At 33.9% G+C, this 17,673-nt stretch overlaps 1 protein-coding gene across 1 annotated transcript in view; it reads left to right on the forward strand.

Moving 5' to 3' along the window:
• Window positions 1-8,102: 8,102 nt before the first annotated feature.
• LOC105485485 (olfactomedin 3) overlaps window positions 8,103-17,673 on the forward strand; it is a 203,149-nt gene continuing 193,578 nt past the window's right edge. Inside the window, exon 1 of the mRNA XM_011747879.3 lies at window positions 8,103-8,578. Within this exon, the coding sequence (XP_011746181.1) occupies window positions 8,510-8,578 (69 nt within the window). The 5' untranslated portion in view covers window positions 8,103-8,509. The remainder of the gene's footprint in view (window positions 8,579-17,673) is intronic.

Here is a 17,673-nt window from a genome sequence, read left to right on the forward strand (position 1 = left end):
ATTGTTTTAGTTAAAAAAAACTGCATATACTGCCAAAGTATATGCAAATCAAAATCCACCTTTAAAATCCAACTCAGCTAGGTTAGTGATTGGTAAGGGAAACATGGGTGTTTTTAAATGAGTGTACAAAATAATCCCTTTTGTTATATAATTTCAAATATGGCTGCCCTCAATTTCTTCCCTCCCTGTATGCACATGGCTGTGCTTTACATTGAGAGATAAGAGTCCCATTATTCTTCTCTTACATCTGGTCTCGTTTTAGTTACTTAAGAAAAAAAAAAAACAGATATAAATACTTGCCATTTTATTTTATTTTATTTTATTTTATTTTATTTTATTTTAAGACAGGGTCTCACTCTGTTGCTCTGTTGCCTGGGCTGGAGTTTAGTGGTGAGACCACAACTCACTGCAGCCTGGACCTCCTGGGCTCAGGTGATCTTCCCACCTGAGCCTTCCGAGTAGCTAGGACTACAGCCATGTGCCAACATGCCTGGCTAATTTTTTAGTTTTGCATTTTTTGTAGAGATGGGGTTTCACTAGTTATTAAGCTGGTCTTGAACTCCTGGGCTCAAGCAACCTGCCCACCTCAGCCTCCCAAAGTGCTGGGATTACAGATGTGAGCCACCATGCCCGGCCATGAATGAATTCTGAGTATAGGTCATAATGTGATTTTTCAGTATAGGTCATAAGTTTTCTTGCAGTTTCTGCCTAGGTCTTCTATAATATTAGCTCTTAAGATGCTCTTTGAAAACCTAGCTGTCATGTTGTAAGACATTCAAGCGACCCAGAAAGATGACACAGAAGTGATCCAGTCAATAATGCCACCTGGGCTCTTGGCTTACAACCAGTATCAACTGTAGCCATGGGAGTGAGCCATCTTGAATATCTAGTCAAGTATAACCTTCTATCTGACTGCAACTGTATAAGAAATCCTAAGTAAGAAATTGTAACAAAATCATGACCATTAATAATATTTTTTTTTTTTATTTTAAGCCATTAACTTTTGGAAAGGTTAGTTGTAGAGCAATTGATAACCTAAATATCCTCAAAAGCTTTACAATCAAGTGAAGAAAGACACAAAAGTAGATTTTAATAATCAAGCATAGTAAATACAATGATGAAAGCATACACAAGATATTATAAAACATGATGAGAAGAGACACCTTGAGGTCAAATAAAGAGAAGAGATGGCATTTAAAGAGAAATTTAAATGTAGAATAAGAGTTTTTTTTAGGCAAAAGAAAAACTATTAATCTCATAGTAGAACAGCGTTAAAAGATGTGCAATTACCAAACATTTGCTGGATTCCAGTTATTGGTTGACAATGGTTAGAAATGAGACTGGATTGTAAGGCAGGGGCCATATCATGCAAAAGTCTGTGTGAACCATTTTAAAGACTCCACACTTGATCACGTAGAAGTTAGGAAGCCATTGAAGGCCTTTAATCTGAGACCAATATGATGAAATTAGTTTTTAAATCAATTATCTCAAGTCCTTTGTGGCAAACAAATTGCAAGTTGAAAATAGAAGTAAAAACAAACAAAAAACCAAAAATTGGTGGCAAAGCAAGGAAATAAACCATTTTAATACTTCAAATGACACCAATAAGATCCTGACCTAGGTATATGTGGAGCAGTAGGATAGATTTAGAGATATTCTAGAGATAAAATTAACAGTATTGTTGATCCATTGAATGAAGACATAAAAGTGAGAGAGAAGTTAAGTGTGAGTTTCATGCTTCTTGCTTTGCAATGGGGAGAAAATTGTGTCACAAACTAATGTGATTTAGGAAAGATATTCGTTTGCAATATTGAGTTTGAGATGGAAGAAATTACATAGTGACATCTAGTAAATCTTGGGTGTATAAATATGCATGAAGAAATTCAAGGTGAAAAATTCACTCATTCATTCATGTATTGAAGAAATCATTATTAAGTGACTGCTAGGTGCTGGGCACTGTTCTAGATGTTTGAACTAGGGTAGAACACCATACAGACAAAGTCTCTTCATAGAATACATTTTAATAAGAGAGACAGACAGTAAATAAATGACATAAATATATGACAAATAGAGAATAATTGGGGTATTATTTTCGATAGGGTAGTTAGGAGAGGTAGGGGATCTAGATGAAAATGGCTTAAAAGCAGGCAGGAAGAAAAGTCATTGGGAAAGAGAGTAGAAGACCAGCAGACAGAAAATGAAAGTGTGCAGTCCTCTGACAGGTCAAGGACATTAGGAAATAAATCAAAGGCAATTTTCATTTACATAATGAAAGATGAAGAATTGCTCAAGGGGTTTATATTACATGCTTATTCTTGGTTTTATTCTAAAATAACTAGGTCTCTCAATGATAAATTATAGATGAAACCAAAATAAGGATCAGCATTTTTTAACAATGTGGAATATCTCTGAAAATTTGAGGAAGTATAAAATATATGAGAAAAAGTACAGTTGGCCCTTGGACAACACAAGTTGATACTGCACAGGTCCATTTATACACAAATATTTTTCAATAAATATATAGGAAACTTTTTTTTGTAAATTTGCAACAATTTAAAAAATTCAGACCAACTGCATAGCCTAGAAAAATTGAAAAAGTTAAGAAAAAATGAGCTATATCATGAGTGAATAAAATATATGTAGATATTAGCCTATTTTATCATTTATTATGATGAAATATACACAAATAAATTATTTAAAAATTAACATTTATCAAAACTTACACACAAAAACAGGCTGTAAGTGGTGCCATTTGTAATAGCAAGAAATATAAACAATATAAAGATGCAGCATTAAATCATAACTGCATTAATTTAACTGTATTACATATTGTACTACTATAATAATGCTGTAGCCACCTCCTATTGCTATTGCAGTGAGCTCAAGAGTTTCCAGTATCCACCTGGCACTAATCTCCAGTGAGCCTTTTGTCTATCTACTAAATTGCATATCACAGTGAAAAGTGACTTTTAAGTGTTTAGCACTTAAATGTCTCTACTCAAAGTAAGAAGAGGGGGAGGTGGGGACAGGGCTCTTAGGCAGCAAAATCTGGAATTCTAGTTTGTGTTCCCCTAGCCCTGTGACGTCAGAGGCTCCAACAAGTTTCTCAGTCTTTAGGTAGCTTCTTCTAAAGATGACAGCCACTCTTAATGGAAAAGAGGTCCTAAAAGCCAGGATCTCTTCTTATTTCTCTACTGTCTCAGACCTTGATCCCATATTTCATCACTGACGTTGCTGTTATCCAATGCCTTCAAGCAGTTGTATTTACATATTTTTTTCTGGTTCTTAAAGTCATTCTCAGTAAGATATGTATGGGAAAATATCACTGGAGATTAGTGTCAAGTGGATATGTATTTTAAATACATATTTAAATATATATGTATACACACACACACACACAAATAAACACCAATATAACAAAGGACTTGTGCTTCTAGTAATGCAAGGCTAAATAATTTGGACCAAGTCTCTTACTGAGACTCAGCAAAAGATGGTTTGATAATGTTGGAAAGAGGTTTGGCTTGAAAAAAAAAAAAGTCAAGATGACAAGAGAAGCAGCTTCTGTTGACCAAGAAGCAACAGACAACTTTCCAGACACCCTTAAGAAAATTATTGAGAGAAAATGATATCTTCCTGAACCAGTTTTTAACACAGACAAAAGTGCCCTGCTCTGGGGAAAAAAAATGCCACAAAGGACATTTATTAATAAGGAAGGGGAGGGAACACTGGGATTTAAGGCAGGAAAAGATAAGCTAACTCTACCACCATCGTGTGCAAATGCAATCGGGTTTATGATCAGGTCTGCCTTTATCTATAAAGCTACTAACCACATAGCCTTGAAAGGAAAACATAAACACCAGCTGCCAGTCCTTTGGTTGTGCACCAAGAGGACCTGGGCAATGAGAACCCCTTTTATGGACCGGTTCCATCTATGCCTTGCCCCTGAAGACAGGAAGTACCTTGTCAGTAAGGGACTGCTTTTTAAAAAGTTATCTTGATATCGAACAATGTCTCTGGTCACCTAGAACCCAAAAGTTTAACACTGAAAGCATCCAAGTGGTCCACTTGCTCCCAAACATGTCTCTTTTTCAGCCACTAGATTAGGGTGTCATAAGGACCCTTAAGGCTCCATTACACATGTAGAAAGGATTATCAACACTATTGAAGAGAACTTAAATAGAGAGAACTTGATCAAAGTTTAGAAGGCTTATACCATTAAAGATGCCATTGTTGTTATAGAAAAAGCTATGAAGGCCATCAAGCACACAACAAGAAATTCCTGCTGGAGAAAATTGTGTTCAGATGTTGTTCATGACTTCACAGGATTTATGACAGGGACAATTCAGGAAACCATGAAAGATACTGTAGATATGGCAAAAGAAGGTAAGAGGCAAAAGGTTTCAAGGTGTGACTCTTAAAGAAATTCAAGAACTAATAGGTACCGCACCAGAAGAATTGAAAGGTGACTTGATGGAGATGAGTGCCTCTAAGGTGATTTGATGGAGATGAGTGCCTCTAAACCAATGCAAGACAATGAGGAGGAAGACATAGAAGACAGTGCCAGAACACAAACTGACATTAGATAATCTGGTGGAAGGATTCAAATTATGCCAGATTACTTCTGACTTCTTTTGTGACATGGACACTTCTATGATACGGGCACTGAAATTAAAGCAAATGATGAACGAAAGATTGGTAATACATAGCCAACTTATTAAAAATAAACATGTTTAGAGAAAATAAAGTAAAAAGTCAGACAGAAATTACAATGTAATTTCTGTATACTTACACTAATAGTGTCTGCATCTCCTGTCTCCCTTCCCATCTCTTACATCTTTTCTGCCTCTGCCACCCCAGAGACAGCAAGATCAGCCCATCCTCTTCTTCCTCTTCCTTAGTCTACTCAACGTGATGATAAGGATGAGAACAGTTATGACTATTCAATTTCACTTAAACAATGGTAAATATATTTTCTCAATCACATTTTTTCCTCTAGTTTTATTGTAAGAATGCAGTATATAATACATATAACAAAAAATATGCATTAACTATTTATGTTATTGGTAAGGTTTTGGGTCAAGAGTATGCTATTAGTAGTTAAATTTTGGGGGAGTCAGAATTATTTGTAAATTTTCAACTACACCAGAGGTCAACATTGCTAATACCTACATTATTCAAAGGTCAACTGTATATCACACAGTCTGTTATCAAAAGAAAATTAAATGCATAAAACATTTAGCTAACACTATAATCAAATGTAGAATTAAGAACTTTTGTATTATTAGGCACAAATGTTTTAAAAATTTGTATCATTTGTTCTAGGTGTTGTATTGTACCACAACTTCATATAAGCTTAAGAAGGCCAACTTTGACAAGACACATAAATATCAAATACTTTGTTATGCATGCATTCAAAAACACAAGATTTCTAAATCTAAGTTATGTATAATTTTATGTTATATATAATTATTTATAATTTTGTAATCGGTTAACTACAGTTACAAATCTGAAGTGACAGCAAAAAAAAAAAATGCAAGAAGATGCACCATTTATTACTTTTAGTAGAACCCTTTTTGACTAGCTAATGCAAGACACAAGATACAAAGAACTACTTGGAATTTCTTTCTTGCAATGAGAAATGCTCCATAGTTTGCAATGTATGAATAAGATATGATGTTACCTACAATGTTGTTAAATTGATTGTATGGAAATATATTATAAGAGGGTTTTATTACTAAATAAATTACTAACTAAAACCAATAGTTATCTTTAAGAGAAGCTATGCAACTGTATTGTTTTATTTTAGAAGAGAGATAGAGGAAGTAGTAGAGTATTGGTGAATTTTTACTGTTTAGATTACAGCTTTTGTTTTTCAGTGGCCTGTTTAATACAGCTTTGATTCATTACTGAACTTGATTATTCTCTACAAATGACGAAGCTTCTCTTATGGGAAATATGTTGGAAGTATGATAAGATCATCTGTTTTCATTTGTAACATAATTACCACATATTACTTATTTTGGATGTCTAAATATTATCATCTCCTTCCATCACATTTTTTCTGAAAAGATTTCATAGAATTTGTCTTCTTATTAACTTCTTGTTACAAATGGTATTCCAATGCCATAAAAAAGGAGAGTTAAAGAGAATAAAAATCTCCACCCACATAAAAGTTTTGGTCCAGTCACTAATATTGTAAACCATGTATGAGATCAGCATAATTCTGTTTCGCGAAAAAAAAAAAAAACAACATTTTTTCATTATAAGAATATCTGTTTATCTTGAAGTGATAAAACTGCTATGATTATATTTTCATATTACTGCATGTGTCTGTTAAATACAGCTTCCTCTACTCAAACAAGTATTATGTACTATTACCTGCTAATTGACAGGTAGAGATATAAAAAAGATGGTAGAAGACATCTTGGGAAGAGGGAAAAGCATATGTAAGTACAAACAACAAAAAATGTATTTAGAGAATGGATAATAAAAATGCACTATTATAATCATTCAATGAACCCACCTCTGCAAATTCATTTTCAATCTGCACAGTCATATCAAAGATTTTAAAATGGATGCAGAATTTTCAATAATTTCAATGTGTGATTTATTAAAAAATTATGCTGATTTTATCCTACATAGATAGATAGGTATGTAGATGTGGATAGGTAGAAAAGTTTAGGTCAAGAAACAAGTGTAAAAGGAAAAAAAAGCTCTTTGACAAATATGTTCTAGGAAGTTATCTCAAAGAGTGGTACAACTCTGTAGTTTTATCTATTACCTCAAAATAATGGAAACTTCTAAATATGGTTATGGCTGTTAAGGTTATTAAATTAATACCATCATAAGTAATTTCACTTTCTTTCTATGATTCTGCAATCTCTATTTTGCATGATCCATTCCGTCAAAAAAATTTATCAGATGTAGTGAACTTCATGCCATTTATGTTTATAGAAAATAAATACCTCCAGTAACATTGATAATATTAGGATAAAAACAGATGCAATATGTTGTAAATTCTTGGGGGCAATAACTTTCAAATGTATTTGAGTCCTAATTAGGATTTCTTATATTTAAAAATAGAGTATACATTCAGTGAAAGGTTGATGGAGATTTTATACGCGGTATGTGTCTGATATCTCAATTCATTGTCTTTTAAATGTGGAAGTAAAAGGAAGCAATGTCCACAACCCCAGTTTATATATTTTAACCCTTAGGAAGTATAATTTCTAGAAAAATCAACAGAAGATGGAAATATTAAAGGCATAATTGTACGAGGGGGATATTTCAGGGTGGCTACCAACTTCTTCCTTTTTATATTATTGAGAACACTTTTTTTACATTCAAAGAAATGAAATTGCTTAAGTAAGGTTGAATGATGCAGGGTAAGAGAGTTTGCCATTTACCCTTTCTTTGCTCTTGTGAAGCAGGTATTCTGTCTTTTCTTGAGCCCTAGGTTACAGAAGTGTTTGAAAGCTTAGAAATAGTCACTTTTCCCATCCCACTATCCATCTATCAGTGAATTCTTCCTCAAGTAAAAACACAAGTCAGACTGATAGAAAAACTATATTTCCAGGTATGGCTGTGCATATGGGGTGGTGGAGCTATTTCAGTTGGGGGAACACTAATGGAATATACCATTTATAACTAAAAGAAGAATATAAGTCTCTTTATTTATTTATGCATAGTGTTTTCAGATGACCAAAATCCCTAGATAGATAGATAGATGCACATCAATACCTAACCAAAACATATAATTTCAATAAACTATTCACAAATGACTGTACACATCTATAAATTACCACATTTATCTATCTATAACAGCTGAAAATCGTGTGCCTTGGATGACAAACACACACTGATAGACTGCACTGCAAACTTTGTTTAAAGCACTAAATACAATATCAAGTCCTCTGTCAATGACAGCAGAAGGTTCCAGTGCACTATTTGTTTCATAATCCTGTATTTAGCTGACTCTTTACTTCTCTGCAGCTCAAGTTGCCGGCAAATGCTGAACTGGAGCACGAGAGTCAATCCTTGTTCGGTTAACAAATTCCCCGCAAAATATCCCCCCGAAACCCCCAGGAGCTGTAGTGATGTCATATCCGTTGTCCAGGTCTCCACACCTCTCTCAGCAGTTACTCCCTTTATCTATTCCTTGGGTCAAAACTTTTGAGGTAGGCTGGCTATATAGCAGCGGGGGAGAGGGTAAACTGGGGCGCGAGGGTTGGAGGCGCTTCAGCACCGCGGCCAGCGCCCACTGCAGCCCAACCCACTCTCTTGAGCTCCCGGACTCCTAGCTCTGAGAATGCCTGCGGAATGATCGCCCCCCAGGGCGGCTGCCGCCGCTGCCGCTGCTGCTGTTATTGTTACTGCTGCTGCCGCCGCCTCTGCTTCCACTCTGCTCTGACTGGCAGGCAGAAAGTGCAACTGACGAGGGAAAGGTCTCTGCAGTGAGTGGAGTGCCTACATAAAAGAGAGTAAAGAGGGGGCAAAAACCCAGATCAGAATGCAGGCGACGTCCAACCTTCTCAACCTCCTGCTGCTGTCTTTGCTTGCCGGCTTAGATCCTTCCAAGGTATGAACAATATTTTGAGTCTTGTTTGAAATACATGTGCGATATGTAACAAACCTAACAAAAATGCAAATAAATATGTCAAAAACGGCACGAGAGACAGCTCTTTCAGCTACCTTATGGTGCCTGGCGTATCCCCACTGCCTGGAAGATAACAAGGTGAACTACCAGAGGAATAGCTCCTCAAGGTAGAGTCCTACCGCGCGGGGGGAGGGACCAGGAGAAAATATAATGTGCATGGGCAGCGGGCAATGAGGCTCTCCGGGGAATTTCGCTTATTCCGTGTCCAACTGCTTAATGCTCTCTTTTGAAGCCGGACGGGTAATGCAAAGGAGTTTGCAGTAGAAACAATGCAATTTATAAACATGTATTAGGACATGGTGAACCGTTTCTTTGTTGAAAGCAGGGAAGCGTTTTCCAGCTGATCCTGGTCAATAATAGTCCCATCGCAGACGTGCTGCGGTTTGTGTCCAAAACATTTGGGATGCTGCTTGTAACACACATGGCAGAGCAGCAGAGCTATACTCTCTGCCATGGCTGAGAGGCGTTGGTGAAAGCAGCTTGTGTTTGTTTCTTTCTTTTCATTAAGAAAATTAGGGGGCACTGAGGAAGTTCTGGTTATCAGTGTTAAGAAACAGAAAGTGAGAACCTTAACAAACTAAGGAGGGCAATAGGAAGGATGAGTTAGCTCGTAGATGTTGAACTCTGAAAATTATCTAGTACTGGCAATTAAAGTGAACGCTAAACTCCTTTGATAAAAAGACAGGAAAATATGGACAAATATTTTCAACGATGTCTGAGAAAAGTCTTGATGACAAAGTGAGATAATTTGAAAGCTTCTAAGAAAATCATAATGATAGGGAATAAGAGATAAGCCACCTGGTGAAAAAGAGTAAAATTTATTATTTTACTTATTTAACTGGCCAACAGCAATTTGACACTATAGGAAGAATGATTCCATGCTATAAAACTAATAAAAGCTATATTTTGGAATATTATAAAGTTATTTTTAAAGCTTTACATCATGTGTGCAGTGTAGACAAATTAAGTTTCCTTTCATTACTGAATAGAACTAAGATGTAATAAAGCATAATTTAATACTGTGGTTGTGATATTAGTAGGCCTAATATAGTATACAGTTAAAACTTAGAATCATGTCATATATATTTGTAATCATTTCTGTACTCTTTCATATTTAGAGGGACCTGATGAGAATAAACTCATTTTATTTTAAAGCTTTGATTGTACTAGTATTATTGATGTAAACGCTTCACACTGTGTGAATGTCATCTTAATAATCTTAAACGCATATTTTATATGCTAAGGTGTAACTTTAAAGCATTTTATACTTAGGAAAAAGTGTTGATTTTGTTTTTACATTTATTTTTTTTTCTTCTTGACTCTGCAACCTGTAGTGACACATTCTATCCACTGCCACTCTTTTTATATTATATATTGCTTAAAACTTTTGAATACATTCCATTATATATCTGATTTGGAAATATTCTTGGTAGAACATTTTTTAAAGCAAAGTTAATCACTAAGTTACTGCAGAAAAAGTCACTTGACTTAAAGTGAGTTTTATTTGTTTTTCTTTAAAATAAATTCAGAAATGTAGAGCTTCATTAACAATTTTGTGTATGATTTGATTTGTCTGGTATTTTTGATGCATAAATATCTTCATTGTTTGCATCCCTTTCTTTCCAAAATTAAATATATAGATAATTTTCTGTTAAATATGAAGACAAATTTTTACAATAAGCAATGCATCTTTGGTCAATATAATCTTTTCTAGTTTTGGTGAGTTTATTTGTGTGTATTCAATGCTATAAAACTTTTTAATTTCTTCAGAATGAACTGTGGATATTTGCCACAAATGAGTTGAAAAATCCAGGGAAGACATACGTTAACTTTTCAAAGTGTCCTTCTTAGCTTCCACATACTGCAATACAGTGTGCAAAGAACAAAAGATGATTTTTTTCAAAAGATATTTGTTCTATACCATAGACATCACAGAGAATGTTAAAACTTTCAAAACAAGTAATTTTAATGTTATAAAAAGTTTTAGGACTTTTAGACAAAACATTGCTTTAAAAAATGAAGAGAAGCTACTATTGTATTATATATTTATATAATATATATTTATATTGCCCCCCCCAAAAAATTACAGATGGCACCATTGTGTCCTCAAAAGAATTGTCAATTAGGTTACAAGCTAAGAATTTTCTACAATTTTATTTTTTATTCCGCTAGTTACTTAAGGGCTTAGATTTTAAAAGTCAGGATTCATAAAGCAAATTATATATGGTGAAATTAAAATCAAAAATCCATTCATATAATACTACAAAAAAATAGTTTTTGGACAAATAAGAAATAATTTGTGATAACACTTAAGTGAACAGAAATGCTAACCAACTGCTTTTTTACCTTTTAATACATTAGGAATGATATATATCATAATCAAATTTTCAAATAATTTTAAGTATTATTCTATATTATTATATTTTCTATTTATTGTAAACATATATATGTGTGTGTATATATATATAATATGGATAAACATAAACTGGAAAAATAGGAGAACTCTTAAAATTGACTAAAGTTTTTTTAAGTATAGGATTTTACATATATCAAATATTGGAAATCTACATCTTAGAAAGCACTTCTTATATATCAATTTACCTGAAGACAACTGGGTTTTCTAACAACAGTGCCAATTCTATTTCATGGAAGACCATATAATGTTTACGTTTATAATGTTGTGTGTGTGTGTGTGTGTGTGTGTGTTTTCTGTCACTGAAGCTTACAGGTCTTATATGGCATTTTATAAAGTGCTTAAGTATCGCCATCTTATGGTAGATAAGTTACTTGAAAGTCAATATTGTTTTTACATTTTTTAAAATGGCCAAGATCCATTGTTCATAGACTGAGCTTAGTTTCAGCATGTATTTAGTTTCTTCTCTCTCATTTACTGTATCAAAAAATTGGCAAGATTGGTATTCTCTTCCAACAAAGGAAGGCAATTCATACTAATTAATTATTTGTATTTTTGTAGGGACAGATGATCAATTTTTCTTTTAGGAAATTTGTTTGAAATACTTTTTATTAATTAAAGTATAATTAGTAAGTTTCCAGTTCTTTTTAGAAAAACTCAGATGTATATCACTGCCTATTTTAAGGGAAGTCAATTAATTTCATTTGTAATGGAGTGTTTGAATTATAGACAACATGCCAAATCATCATTCTATAAGCAAAATTTCAAACACTGAAAGCTTGTAGGAATTCAATTATTGCTCAATTTTACAGGGAAAGAACTATTTCTGTGTAGGGAATTTCTGAGGGCGGCTGCTAGATGGCATCTCTGTGCTTTTAAACTGAAGGCATTGATTTCAGTAATGACCTTCATAGTAGGAGAGTGGACTTCTTTCTGTTGCAAGAAGATTTTTAGCAGGCCATTATTTGAACATTGTAACAAAACAGTAATTCCTGTGAATCAGAACCATGAATTTCTCTGTTCTGAACTATAAAGATAGGAGGATATAAATATGACTGTGCAGATTTCAAACACAACATTGACACTGGAGCCAGCCAGATACTTGGGGAACAGTTAAAAAGAGGTGACATGGCCCTATCTACACACTATTGTGACTGCTAAACTTTAAATAAGTCATACTTGTCTCATAAATATATCAGAAAATGCCCTATCAGGGGAATTGTGCCGAGTTTGAGGAAACATTTACTATTTTCTTATGTAGAAATATGTTAAACTTATCTTCATGATACTTGCTCACACTACAGACATAAACTATAACAATGATTCAGCAATAATCTCCATCACTAAACTGTAGTTTCTGTTCAAGGCAACCCAGGCAATTAGATCTGTTGCCCTAAATAAGATCATTGCTTTAAAGCCCTATAAGCACGATGAGAATTAGGAATATTTTAATAATTATATTACTGAATGTTTCAAAATGTAATATACCATACAACCTTCATACTTTGATATTGCTAAAGAAAATAATCAGATTTAAATTGTCTAAGGGTAGCTTTCATACATAAATCTAATTAAAGTTCTTGTTCTTACTATTTATAAATGAAACTGAGGAAAAGCAAAAAAAGCAAGAGAAATAAACTGAGATTACTACTTGCTTTAAAATTCACCTTAAAAATCTGTCGTTTCCTGTTTCTCCTGTGCGCTAGAGACATCCTCTTCATAACAGGATCAACTCAAATTAGAACAGAAATATGGATTGATGACATTTGGCAAGGACCTGTAATTATGCACCAGTAAACCCTGATATGGCAAAAACTGAAGTGTTCAAGGCAGCCTGTCTATGTTTTGAAGGAGCAAATAGCTTCCTGGTCTTATCTTTTCTCATCTTCCTTAACCTGATTAAACTTTTATTTTGGAAGAAGTAAATATTCTTTCTCACTCTTTCTCCTGGCAACTAGAAAGAGTTAAACGGCATCACCTCTCTTCATTTTTCTTTTAAAATTCTTACTGCTTATAGCTTTGCAACTATTCTCTTTACAAAGTGGCTATTGTAATGATCGATGCTCTGTTGGGAGGGAAAGCAGCACAAGTGGGAGAAACACAGGGGATTCAAGGCCCCTCATTTCTAGACGCTACTTCTTCTACTGATGATATACATAGATGTGACTTTGGGGAAGCTGTGATTTTGATGCCCATACCTATAGAATGAGGAGCCTAGACATTCTGAAAACTTTGTTAAACTCTAGAATGACTCTTTTTAATAATATCTGACCATTTATCAAAAATTAACCAATTCTTTTGTAGGGTCTAGCTAGTAATATAAACTTTGTGAAACCTGAGAATGAGCCTCCCTGGATAATATCATGCAGTTTTCATCTGTTCGGTTTCGCATTTAAAACTTTCAATTTTCTACTTTCTGCCTCACCACTCTGCTTCCCGCCTATATTCATAGACACAATCCATATGCTCAGGCTTCAATCCATTCACCTATCAAACATTGCTCCCCTGAAGAGATCATTCATTAACTTAGTAGGTCTGAAAACCAATATGTTTCATACTTCAGCCATAAGTATTTTATTTAACTGAAAGTCATCTAGGGAAAAGTAAAGTAAAAACTTGTTTCCCATATGAAAGGAAGTACTGGATGTATTAAAGACATGTGAAAGGTATTTGGGAGGGCTACATAGTCAGTTGCTGACTCTTCTAGGCAGACACATCCTTAAGGATTTTGGACTGGCAGTTATTTTTAAAGCTTCAATTTTTTGTGCTAAGAAAATATATAAAGAAAAAACTGAGACCTGATAAAGCTTCAGCTTAAAAACTAAGACCTTGCATCTGATTTACGTAAGTATTATTTAAACATCAATTTACTTAAAAGCATAAAACACAACTTAATTTGCAGTAGTGAAACTAGAGAAATATGCAAAACCAGACTGTTTTCTTGGTAAGCTAGGTGAAATTAATTACAGTGAGTCCCTGGGATTATCTGTACATTTCCACATATTTGAGTGAAATTATTTCCCAATAGTATTCAAGTATTAGGACAATATCAAAGCTATGTAAACACTCATTACCCTGGTTTAAATCTACAATATGATGTTGAAATGGTGGTCCTTGAACATTTTAGTTCACCTAACACTGGTCATTAATCTCTTCAGTCTATGCCCACTTACCAATCAAAAATCATGAAGTACATTTTTAATGAAACTAATGCTATTATGACAATATTTTAAATACAATTTTAAAATTTGTACTTTCACATCAGTGTAAAAGCAGAAGCTAGATATGAAATAAGAAGTGGCTTTCAGCTCTAATAGTAAAACTTTTCAATAGTGAGTTAACCTATCTGAAGCTCAGTTTTCATAACAATGAAATAATATAACAGCAATGGAACTTATACAATTATTTATGATATTAATATATACAAAAACATATTTTAAACCATAAAGTTTAGTGCAAATATTCCACTTACATCAATCAACCTATAACCAAATCTAAAGTCTATTGTGGACCACATATTAAGGACTGATAATAATAAAAAAAAGCTTATCATATTCCTTCACTCTTGCTGTTTCCTCTTCTCAGTTTTGCGAAAAGTGAATATTATATAAAGTTAGCATAGCTTCTCAGAACCAGTCCATCATTTTGGTCAAAGTTCCAATTTAAACTTGTCACCTTATAAGTTTACATCATAATTATATCCAAAAAGTCACTTTTTACAAGTTTCTTAGGAAAAAATGTAAAACACGAAGTGTGGTTTCATAATATCAAAGCTGAACCACGTCAAGAAAAGAGCTTTTAAACTAATCATGGAGAAGAGATCACAGAGGGGAAAGATAGATTCAAACAAAGAATCTACCAACAGATAAAACTGCTTTTTCTGGCCAGTGTGCAAAGTATAGACTTCTTACGTCTTCGCAAACTACACTAATGAGAAAGTAGTTTAAATTCTCTTGAAGATTCAAAAATAATATTAAAGAGGGAAGGTCAGAAAAGGGATTTTCTCAAGTTAATCAAGGCAGAGGGTCATGGAGAAAAGGCCACATTTAGGAATATAATTTCTCTACTCTTTTCTCTTGGATTGCTCTGTGTCCCTCTGCTTATATTCATCTTCTTGCTTTCTCAGTAGAGACTTCTAAAGAGTTTTTCAAAAGACCTTGACCCTCAATTAGTTATTGTAATATTTCTTTTTTTTTTTTTTTACCAGTGGTTTTTTTTTTTTTAATTTATTTATTATTATTATACTTTAAGTTGTAGGGTACATGTGCATAACGTGCAGGTTTGTTACATATGTATACTTGTGCCATGTTGGTGTGCTGCACCCATCAACTCATCATTTACATCAGGTATAACTCCCAATGCAATCCCTCCCTCTCCCCCCTCCCCATGATAGGCCCCTGTGTGTGATGTTCCCCTTCCTGAGTCCAAGTGATCTCATTGTTCAGTTCCCACCTATGAGTGAGAACATGCGGTGTTTGGTTTTCTGTTCTTGTGATAGTTTGTTAAGAATGGTGGTTTCCAGCTGCATCCATGTCCCTACAAAGGACACAAACTCATCCTTTTTGATGGCTGCATAGTATTCCATGGTGTAAAAAGTCAGGAAACAACAGGTGCTGGAGAGGATGTGGAGAAATAGGAACACTTTTACACTGTTGGTGGGATTGTAAACTAGTTCAACCATTATGGAAAACAGTATGGCGATTCCTCAAGGATCTAGAACTAGATGTACCATATGACCCAGCCATCCCATTACTGGGTATATACCCAAAGGATTATAAATTATGCTGCTATAAAGACACATGCACACGTATGTTTATTGCAGCACTATTCACAATAGCAAAGACTTGGAATCAACCCAAATGTCCATCAGTGACAGATTGGATTAAGAAAAAGTTATTGTAATATTTCTGCTGATGTTGCTCATCCCGTAGCAAATCCACCTCAGTAGCTCATAAGTTAATTTTTTTCTTTTCTATACTCAACCCATGTAAATAAAATGAAGGGTAAAAATCATACAAAAACAAATACGTAATGTCTAGAATAGATTCCACTTACGAACGACTAGTATTTTAAAAATGTTTTAAAATACTTGCACACCATACCATAATGAGGTTTAATTTATCTCTGTTACTTTCTATAAGAGTTCCCAGATTATTTGGGGGAATCTAAAATACGGAAATCGCATAAGACCATCTCTATCTACAGCGCCAGGTAATTTCAATGGCACTAATAAAAATATTCAAAAATGTAGCTGAAATAATAAAAAAAGGATTTTTCCAAGAACATTGATTCTTTTTGCATTAAAAACAAGGTGTTGTAAAGCATGTATCACAGAGCTATGCCTTCTGTTATTTTCATACCAAGCCTTCAGAAGTATAAAAATAAGTTTAGAGAGAAGATTGCAGATGCTGTTGTAGTCATGGTTTTGCCTCTCCCTGGAAAGCTTTTTTCCCTTTTCTCCATATGTCAAAATTTTACCTACATTTTAGGATGCAACTCCAGTACCACTTTTTCCATAAATTCTTCCCTGACATTCCTTGCACCCCAACAGTAGATAATCCTGATAAACTAAGAACTCCTAGAAGAAAATCATGATGTTTTCTTTATATTTGTATCTTTAGCTGCATGCACTATGTCTGACACAGAATAGTCGTTCATGAATGAAGGTTGAATTGTATTTCCTCCCTACCACAAATTTGCAGAACAATTTCTAATCACTCTTCTTTGAAATAGTATTCAGAAGTATGTACACATACTTGTTTCTTACTTTATTAGTAGTTATTTTATTGTACCTCTCTTATTAAATTGTGATGTATTCATTTATTGTATTTTATCCCTTCTAATAAATTATAAGGGCAGGTTCAGTGTTTTGGGCACTATCCTATTCTTTCCTATCTAGCAGCTAGCACAGTGTCTTATTGATATAAGATATTTAGTAAGTAGTTTTTGCATGAAAAAATGAATATATGAAGAATAAATAAGTCAAGGAACACCTAATAATCTTGAAATCCTGGGTTAAATGATGCATGAGTATAATCTATGTTTTTGATCCATTTTTCCATCAGACAAGATACTGAGGCAGGGAAGTGAGACTGAGTTTAAGAACCTTTAAAGACTTAAAACTCTTATGCCAGGTTACTTATCTTGACTTACGCTAAAAATTATGTTTCTTTAAATTTCTTATTAATTTCGTGCACACCCCACTATCTTCGGTGCTATTTTTGACTTGTGGTAGCTCTCTAGATTGCTACAACCTTAATACTCCTGTGAATTACCTGTGTTTAATGATGCTTGGTGGCAAAGTTAGTATATCCTCTTAGTGTCCATTTCATTTGCATGGACTTATAAGTACAAACATTTTATTAATGTGTACATGTTGTTTTGACTACTTTCATTATATGTAATGTCTTAGCTTCATTCGATAAATTAGTATATTACCTATATTTTTCCAACTCTTTTTAAAGACTGACTTTTTTTTTTTACGTATCTAAAGGTTCTGTTTAAATTATTATCTTAGTATATACACTTATAATGGTACTGTGCCATATAAAGAAAAGCCATATTGCCTCCATTTTTCTACTACATTATTTTAAGAACATAGCAC

The sequence above is a fragment of the Macaca nemestrina genome, chromosome 1 (assembly GCF_043159975.1).
Source record: "Macaca nemestrina isolate mMacNem1 chromosome 1, mMacNem.hap1, whole genome shotgun sequence".
In the NCBI taxonomy this organism is placed as follows: Eukaryota; Metazoa; Chordata; class Mammalia; order Primates; family Cercopithecidae; genus Macaca; species Macaca nemestrina.